Here is a 9861-nt window from a genome sequence, read left to right on the forward strand (position 1 = left end):
GCATCCTCCCATCCTGGTCACCCATCCATCCCCTGGTGCATTCTGCGCCCACTCTGGGGCACCAGGGAGACCAGCAGAAGCTAGGCAGGCCAAGTCTAGGCTTCCAGCCCCACCGACTCCTACAAGAAGGCTCAAACTCAGTGTATTGAGAGCCCTGCACCAATAGAGCCGCCACCACACCCTGAGTTATTGGGGTTGGCATCTTCTACCCCCTGGACACTGTACCATCTTCCTGAGGGACATCTCAGGGTTGGGGAGGGGGACTAGAAGATGGGGAGGAGTGGATGGCACAGTGTCACCCTGCAGCCTATGGGACAATGGTCAGGGCAGTTCCATTTCTCTGGTCTGGACTTCAGTGGGAGACTACCTTGTAACAAGGCAGGGCCCCACTCTTCTCAGGACCTGCCTTAGTGGTGAAGGGCCAACAAGGCAGGCCCTGCCAAGAGCCTGTGATGGTCTGGAAGGCCTGCCTTGGCAGCAAGCAGCAAAGCCAGGTTCACCCTCACAGCCTTGTCCTAAGGGACGAATCTGGCAGTGGAAGGAAGCGAGGGGCATCGGCGTGCCCAGCTTGCCCACTGGGCCTCCTAGCACAGAGACCACACCATCTGGCTTACATATAATGGGCTTTAATGCTCATGATTAGCACAAGATTCGTAACCATAAATTATACACTTCTCTACTCCCAGGACACCCAATGCTAGTGGTACATGTGTGTTTGAAGAGTGACACATGGTAACAACCCTGGTGGCAGCTGACCGTCGCAGTGACCCAGGACAGAGGTGGCCTGTGGGCTCGTGGGCCTGCCACGGACATGGCAGCTGGGCTCTTCTAGGCAATGCCCTCCAGAGCACGCAATGTGCTGACCCCATGGCACACCGACCCAGGCAAGTCTCCTGAGCCCTGGGGAGTCTCTCAGAGGCCCCCAAGGGCTCCCTCTAGGACTCCTTCACCCGCCAGGCCTAGGTTTGGCACCCCCAGGCATTCACACATGACAACCTACTTTTCTTTGACACCAAAGCCGAGAAAGAGCAAAGGCAGATAAGGCAGTGAGTTTCCCAATGAATTCTAAGCCCCTCAGCTGGGTGTGTGGCTCCACGCCCCTGGTGCTGCCACAGAAGCAGCCCCCACCTCCCAGGGGCCTAGTGCTCTAAGGCGGGAAGGGGCTGCTGGTCTCCCCACTATGGCTATGTTGGTGAGGACAGGCAGCAAAACAGTCTGACACCTTGGGAAGGGCCCCTGCTCAGAGGCGGAGCCAGATAAGTCAGCACCGGGGTGCTTTGGGAAGCTTCCTGTGGCTCAGAAGGCAGGCTGGCCAACAGAGGAGCCCCTCGTGCCTCTGGGGTCCTGAACACGCCTCAGAGAAGCCCCCAGGAGCACCTTTTACATGTTGAAACTGTAAACAGGTGCCTGGGTGAATCCTGGAGCTGTATATCCATAGGAAAAACTGGTTTGAGAAGATCCGGAAGTGGGGCCTGCTGTCAGCATCAGCTGCTGGCCTGGAAGAGAAAGAGAAGGTGGAGGCTCAGAGGAGCCCCCCGGGGCGTCTCTGAAGCACAGCCTGTCAGGTGTCTCCCCGTGGTGGCTGTGGCAGCCCCGGGGGGAAGGGGGTCTGTACAGCCTGCAGCAGCTGTGGCATCTGGCTGGCAGGGCTGCTGCCAGACGGGCCTAGTCTCAATGGACGTGCTAAGCCACTGTGAAAGCTGGTGCTTGGAAGCCAGGGCCAGAGGGGCGCCTGCCAAGCCCAGCTGTCCTGGGACAAGAGCCGCCTTCTCCTAACCAAAGCTGGCACTGGGGATTGGCACTTACTTAGCCGGGTCACCTGGGGATCACTCATGCCCATCAAAATCTAGAAAGACCAGATTCACATTTAATGGCACTTGTAGACACTCGCCCCCCCGCACAGTGGCGGCCCCGGCCACACGATCCGTGCACACGTTCGCCTGCTACGGCGTTAGTTAGCATGTCCCAGGCAGGGTCCAAAAGGGGAAGCTGCAGGCCAGCCAGGAGAGACAGGGCTGCCTGACGGGGGGCCCAGCAGGCCCTTCAGGGAAGCATTAGTCACAAGTACAGGGCAGGCTGCACCAACCATCCCACGCAGGCTCCAGGGCACGGCCGGCAGTGAGCTCACACGTGCCCTGGGCAAGCCCACTTGCTTCTCCCTTCCTCTACCACCAGGCCTGACCACCACTGCCCACCCCCTCATCCTCAGCTGGGAGCATGCAGAAGCATCCGGGAGCATGGCACACAAAAGCGAGCATTCAGACTGCCTTCTAAACCCAGGGTGCTCTGCGCCAGGGAAGCCTCATCACGCCATCCCGCCAGCCTCTACCACACGTACCGAAAACAATGGGTGTAGGCTCCACTCCCTGCTCCTCACCCCTCCGCAGACTCTCGGAAGCGGCCAGCTTATCCACCTGGGCGGTAAGAGACAAGGACCAGGGTGAGGGAGCTGCGGGGCCAGCACCTCCGGGCAGTGCCCGGCCATGGCCCCTTCAGCCCCACCGCCCAAGGTCTCCTACCCAGAGCCTCAGGCAGGAGGCCCGTCCGAGTCAGTGCTGCTCACAGACAGGAAGCTTAGAGTCTGTATAGCCCACACTGGGCTGCAATCGAGGCCACCATCTGGAACTGGGAGGCTGGTTGGGTTTTCACTTCCATGGCTACTTAAGCCCAGGTTAGTGCACCATTTTCATAGCCCTGAAGGCCATGGTTGCCAGGATGCCCCTCAGAAGTCAGGACAGGGATCCCAGGAGGCACAGGGATGCTTACAAGGATTCTGCCTCTCTCCACATCAGAAAGAGGTCTTCTGGACGAAGAGAAACAGAACCAGCTCAGGGGAGTGAGTGCCCTCCCTTGGGATCTTGCCTGTGCCACACTGCTAACCAAGACTGCCACCACAAGGCCAGGATGTCCTCACTAGGCATTCCCTCCCTACAAAGTGAGCCCTTCTAGGCCTCAGGAGGTCACCATGACCTCAAACCAATGGTCTGGGGGGATCCTCTGCACGTTAGGGCCAAGCCCAGCTGCGGAGCTCGTCTGTCTAGACTCATACTCCTCCATGGCACAGAAGTCACCTCTGTGTCCCCAGAGGCCAAGGAAGACCCTGGTCCCCCCTCCAGTTTCCAAGCATCTAACAAAAGCCATTTGAGACTCCTGCCTGCTGCCTGCTCCCTGGCTCCCAGATCCCACTTCCAGGATGGCCCTGATACTCTACCTGGTGGAGAGAACACTCCACGTCAGGGGTGGGGGCACTGACAACTGTTTCAGGACAAGCTGACTCCTTGGTCTCCAATGGAGCTTCCCAAAGTGTCACTGCGAGGGTAGTAGGCATGGGCTGGCGTGGGCACGCAAACAAGGGAAGAAGAGAATGGGATGGGACCACCAGTGCCCTGGCTGGCCGGGCCCAGGTCAAGAGCTTTCGGGAAGCTGGTGCAAACCCACAGCTTTCTGGGGGTTCATCGGGGGCCGCTCTGACGAGGGCCCACAGTGTTGGTGCGATGACTAGAATGAGGCCACCTGGCTAACAGACTGTACAGCCAGCTTTCAAACCCTGTCTTCCTGGTGCTGCAGCATCTCCTGTCTACACTTACACCCACGTCCCCAGAGCTGAACACCAACTGGCAAAGAGGAGCCTGGTGGCCTTCGAGACAACCAGAGGAGGGCCTGGCCTGCTCTCTGCTGCTCCCTGGTGGCAGGGCTGGGGAAGTCTCCAGTCAAGTACAGGGCGGTCACTCCCCGCCTCTTCCTAAGGCCTCCTTCCTCCCCCAAAGCCCCCTCCCCTCGGCCCGATCAGCCACCATGACTGACCAGGGCAGGGCTTCTCTATCAAGGTTCAAAGCAAAGGCCAAAGAAGCAGTCTGTGCTTTCTGCACGGGGGTGGCCACATTCCAACCATGGGCTCATCCTCGGTCCCACATGGGGGGGCTCGTTCTGGACCAGTTTTCTTGGAGGCCTAATGACTCTAAGGAAGTTGGGGCCCAGCTCTGCTCAGAGAAGACCAAAGAAGGCCAGCAGAGCCTGGGTCCAGCCGAGTGAGGAAGTCACACGGCCTGGCTTCGCATCCAGGAGGGGTCCAGCGTGCTGCTCACTGGGGCAGCCCAATTTACCTGGCCTGGGGTCAGCCAGGAGGGCAGCAGAGTCTAACAAGGGTTGGCCCAGCTCACTTCATGGCAGCTGCCTTTTAACTGATAAAGACAATACCATTTTACAAATTCACGTGGCCTCCACAAGCTTCTTGGGAGCACGGAGATGCCCAGCCCCACCCAAGCTCTAAAGGCCCTGAGCAGCAGGGGCCGTGGGCCTGGCAGAATGCGGCAGAGTCAGGGCGGCCATAGCGGCAGCTACGGTAGGATGGAGGGTCCCCGAGGGGCAGGGTCCACAGCCCCTCAGGCCCCAGCACTGGCTGGGGAAGCAGCTGGCAGAGGAGCAGACAGGCTGGGGAGCCTCGGGCCTTGCTACTGAAGCATTCATGCCATCTGCTTCCTCTTCATGTTCTTGAAGGGGGTGACCACTACCCTTGAAGCACCAGGAGGACTGGAGATCCCCCAAAAGACAGACTGCTCTCATGTTATAGCCACTTAGGAGATAGGAGAGAGATGAACTCCGTGGAAGTCCCATCTCTGAGGGTTAATCCCCGCACACGCAGTCAGTGTGGCCTGAAGCTGGTGCCCCTGCCTTCTCAGATGCAGACACCAGGGGCTTCCCAAGGTCACAAAAAGGACAGGCAAGGGAGCCCCAGCAGCCTCTGGTGCTCCTTCCAGCATGGGCTGTCAGCCGGACCAGTCATCCTGAGGGCTTCCCTAGAGGGCTGAGCCCGGCACTGGGGAGGGGCTGAGTTAAGGGGCCTTGTGTGCCCAGGGGTCCTTTGAGGTGAGAAGTAGCCACAATCATGCCTGAATAGCTCAAACTGCTTCTTTCTAGAACAGTGTGGCCTCAGAAACATCAGTGTGAAATGCACCTGTATACACCCACACCACACAGGGGCTCATACCCACACCCACACAGGGTCTCACAGGGTCACACCCACACAGGGTGTCAGGTCTCACACACCCACATCCACATAGGGTCTCACACACACACACACACACACACACACACAGGGGCTCAAACCCTCACCCACACAGGGTCTCACAGGCTCACACCCCACAGGGTCTTACAGGCCTACACATATCTCACACGCTCACATCCACACACACTTACACCCAGTTACCCAACAGCACAGTGCCCACTTTCTTTTCTAGGGTGTTAAAAATTTCGGGGCCTGATTGTATTTTCAAGTAATCCCTGCCAAGGGGTGTCCTTTCCCAAATTACTAGAAATGACAAAAGCCAACTACACTATTCGGCTCATTTGGCAACAACTGTAACTAGGCTCTCGAAACAGATTCCTAGGCATGTCTGTATGGATGGGACATGACCAATGAGGAAGGTGAAAAGCAGAGATTGTCACCTTATTAAACAGCCCAGCCACCTGCAAGAAAAGTCAAGAGTGTAGCATTTGAAGTCTCAGTGGACAAGGAAAAGTGGAAGGTCTGCTTGGTCGCCGGCTGGGACTTGTGGGAAGGGGCTGGGCTAACTGGGAGGAGCCCATAGACCGGCCACACCTGCCTTATCCAGCTTTAAGTCTGGAATACCTCCCAGGAAGCCCCAGCCATGTCTCATCCAAGACCACATTCCTGGTCTTCCCGTCCCTCTGGAGCACAAGCTGGTTCAAGGACAGCCAGCCCCAGTGTCTAGCAGTCAAAGAAACCACACTTTGCTCATAAGATTAAGAAAAAGAGTGGGAGGCGGGGATTTGAGAGAAGGCCAGAACCAGGCAGGGCAGCCTGTGCTGCATGTACAAAGGACTTCAATACATGCTGAATTCTTGTTTCCTCAGGAGGCCTAAAGGCTGCTGTGCATGTCATGATGTCGGGAAGAAGGAGAATAGTGGCCAGTATCTCTGCTCCAGCCTTGCCTCTGCTAACCAGAGAAGAACCTGGAGGGCATCAGGACTGAGTACAACCCATCTCTTCAAGGTTTGGGGAATTAAGACTAGCCCATGTGGCCCTGAACAACTCCCCGGAGGCCAGAGAGACAGCTGAGAGGCATACTTACTTTGGTAAGGTATTCCCTCATCACCTGGATAAAGTAAGGCATGGCAAAGTCCAGGATGCTGTGCCTCCAGGAGAGCTCGAGGACCACATCGGGATGCAGCAGGTCATAGCAGGTGAAGAGGGATGCAGCGAAGCACTCCCACTTGCCTTCCTCCAGGAACCACTGCAGCAGGCCCTCGGCCAGCTCGGCATCCCGGGACTCCGCTGCGTACTGCATGGCATCCTGCAAAGGGACAGCTGGTAAGGAGGGTCACCCGATAGTGTGCACAGTGGAGGAGTGCCACCGGGACCTCCTGAAAGCACATCAAAAAGAGCCTCGACCGCAAGGAAAACTGCCCCAGAGGATGAGATAGAATGGAAAGGATCCACCAATAACTTCCTGAAAGAGACCCCAAAATGAAAACTCCCAGGAAAATTATGGCCCAACTCCACAGCTCCCAGGACAAAAAAAAAAAAACTATTTCAAGCAGCCAGAAAGAAACAGCTCGAATATTGTGGAGCCACAGTCAGGATGACACAGAATTCAGCAACTTGTCCATTAAAGGATCAGAAGGCTGGGAAAGATATCCTGGAAGGCAAAGGAGCTAGGACTGCCACCAAGAATAACCTATCTAGCAAAATGCAGTATAATCCTTAAGGGGGAAAAATGGATACATAAGGAAGTAGAGGACTTTCAAGTATTCCTGATGAAAAGATTAAAGCTGAATAGAAAATCTGACAGTCAAACACAAGTCTCAAGAAAAGCATGAAAAGGTAAACATGAAAAAGAAATTATATTGGGGCGGCTAGGTGGCACAGTGAGTAAAGTGCCGGCCCTGGAGTCAGGAGGACCCGAGTTCAGTTCTGGCCTAGGACACTTAGCACACAAAAAACACTAGCCATGTGACCTTGGGCAAGTTACTTAACCCCATTTGCCCTCCAAAAGGCAAAAAAAAAAAAAAAGAGAGAGAGAAATTATAAGGGTCTCAATGAAGTTAAACTGTTTATATTCCTACATGGGAAGATGATACTTAGGACTCCTAAGAGCCTTGTCATTATTAGGGCAGTTAAAAGGAATTGACACAGACAGAGGGTATGAGGCGATTATGTTGGGATGATCTAAAAAAAAGAAGGGGTGAGAAAGAGGGATGCACGAGGCGAAGGAGGAAGAGAGAGGCAGAATGGGGAAAGGAGGCTTTCAAGGAAAACCTTTTATACTGGAAGGAAAAATGGGAGGGGGCAATGTAACTTACCCAATACGGAAATAGGACGAGCACAGGATAAGCAAAAGGGGAAGAAGGGGAGGAGAGATGGAGGGAGACTGTTAGAAACAAAAGAGGCTGCTGAAAAGGGAAAGAATGACAAGAGAGAAGAAGAAACAGAAGAAAGTGGGATGGAGGGTGATACACAGCTGGTAACATAGCTGTGAGTGTGAACAGGAAGGACTCGCCCATAAGACGGAAGCAGGGAGCAGAATGGATTAGAAACCAGAATCCAACAGTGTCATTTACAGGAGACACACTTGAAACACAGAGACATATAACATAAAGGGCTGGACCAGCCTCTATGATGCTGCAAGTGAAGAGGGGAGGACGGGCAATCCTGACCTCAGACAAAGCCAAAGCCAACACAGACCTATTGAAGGAGATAATCAGGGAAGCTACATTTTGCTAAAAGGCACCACAGACAATGGAACAATATAAAAAAATTTTAAAGCAAGTTCTTAAGTATATAGGAAACTGAGTCAAATTTATAAAAATAAAAGTTGTTCTCCAATTGATAAATGTTCAAGGGAAATGGACAGGAAGTTTTCAGAAGAAACCCAAGCCATCTATAGTTATATGAAATAATGCTCTAAATCACTAGTGATTAAAGAAATGCAAATTAAAACAACGTCACACCTATCAAAAATGACAAATGCTAGAGGAGGGAATTGGGAAAATATAGGAACACTGATTCACTTCTGGTGAAGTGGTGAACTGATCCAACCATTTTGGAGAACAATCTGGAACCAGGCCCAAAGGGCTATAAAACCATGCATACCCTCTGACCCAGCAGCACCATTACTAGGTCTGTGCTCCAAAGAGATCAAAGAATAAGGAAAAGGACTGATATGTGCAAAAATATTTCTAGCAGCTCTTTTTGTGGTGGCTGAGAACTGGAAATTGAGGGCATGCCCATCACTTGGGGAATGGTTGAACAAGTTGTGGTCTATGAATGTGATGGAATGCTATTGTGCTATAAAAATGATGAGCAGGCAGACTTCAGAAAAACCTGGAAAGACTTATATGAACTGACGCTGAGTGAAGTGAGCAGAACCAGCAGAACACTGTAACACCCTAACAGCAACACTGTGTGATGATCAACTCGGATAGACTTGGCTCTTCTCAACAATGTAATGATCTACGACAATTCCAAAGGACTCATGATGGAAAATGCCATCCACATCAGAGAAAGATTTAGAGTGTGAATGCAGAGCGAAGCAGGCTATTTTCTCTCTCTCTTTTCTGTTTTGTCTCTTCTGTCTTGTGGTTCATTCCACTGGTTATAATTCTTCTTTACAACATGACTAATGTGAAAATCTGTTTAATATGAATGTATATGGGGTGGCCAGGTAGTACAGCAAATAAGAGCACTGGCCCCAGTGTCGAGATGACCTGGGGATCAAATCTGGGCTCAGACACTTAGCACCCACCCAGAAACACCTGGCCGTGTAACCTTGAGCAAGTTACTTAACCCCGATTGCTTAGGGGCAGCCAGGTGGCTCAGAGAGTAAGAGCACCAGTTCCAGTGTCAGGATGACCTGGGGATCAAATCTGGGCTTAGATACTCAGCACCACACCCAAAAATAACTGGCCGTATTACCTTGAGCAAGTTACTTAACCCCAATTGCTTAAAAAAAAAAATATGAACGTATATGGAGAGCCTATATCAGATGTCACACCATCTTGTGGCAGGGGTTAAGAAAGGTAGGGGGAGAAAATTTAAAACTCAAAAGCTTGTGGAACTGAGTATTATAAACTAAAAATAAATAAATAAATGTTAAAAAACAAAAAAGAAATAATAAGTAGGATGGTTCCCAGAAAAAAAAAAACCATGGCAAGAACTGATGGAATGTAAAATGAGAAGAAACAGGATCATTGTGCACAGTAATTAGCAGTGTGTGATGATGATCAACCCTTAAAGATATCGCTACTCTGATTAATACAACAATCTGGTACAATTCCAAAGGACACACAATGAAAAATGCTATCTCCCTCCAGGGAGAGGAACTGAAGAACTGTGAGTGAAAACTGAAGTATAATTTTTTCACTTTAAAAAAACATTTTTTTTTTTGGCTTTTTAGGGGGGGGGGGGGAAGGCAGAGCAATTGGGGTTAAGTGACTTGCCCAAGGTCACATGGCTAGTAAGTGTCAAGTGTCTGAGATCAAATTTGAACTCAGGTCCTCCTGACTCCAGGGCTGGTGCTCTATTCACTGTGCCACCTAGCTGCCCCATTTAAAAAAATTTTTTTTTATCTTTTTGGAGGGGGGAAGGTAGGGTTCGTGGGGTTAAGTGACTTGCCCAAGGTCACATGGCTAGTGAGTGTTAAGTGTCTGCGGCCACATTTGAACTCAGGTCCATCTGACTCCAGGGCCGGTGCTCTATTCACTGCGCCACCTAGCTACTCCAATTTTCTCACTTTTTTTTTGCCATATCACTAACAAGGAAATGTTTTTGCATGATTACATGTGTATAATTAATATCATATTACTTGCCTTCTCAGTGGGTTGGGAAGGGGGTAGAAAGGA

At 52.1% G+C, this 9861-nt stretch overlaps 1 protein-coding gene across 1 annotated transcript in view; it reads right to left on the minus strand.

Moving 5' to 3' along the window:
* Positions 1–608: 608 nt before the first annotated feature.
* Positions 609–9861, minus strand: part of CLTCL1 (clathrin heavy chain like 1) — a 75211-nt gene continuing 65958 nt past the window's right edge. The window contains exons 29-31 of the mRNA XM_069100816.1: positions 6093–6314; positions 2339–2414; positions 609–1496 (exon numbers count right to left, since the gene is read on the minus strand). Coding sequence (XP_068956917.1) covers positions 1381–1496; positions 2339–2414; positions 6093–6314 — 414 coding nt within the window. The 3' untranslated portion in view covers positions 609–1380. The remainder of the gene's footprint in view (positions 1497–2338; positions 2415–6092; positions 6315–9861) is intronic.

The sequence above is a fragment of the Petaurus breviceps genome, unplaced genomic scaffold, assembly GCF_028583685.1.
Source record: "Petaurus breviceps papuanus isolate PSGF00001 unplaced genomic scaffold, PetGlider_PUasm1.0 428, whole genome shotgun sequence".
Taxonomy (NCBI): domain Eukaryota; kingdom Metazoa; phylum Chordata; class Mammalia; order Diprotodontia; family Petauridae; genus Petaurus; species Petaurus breviceps.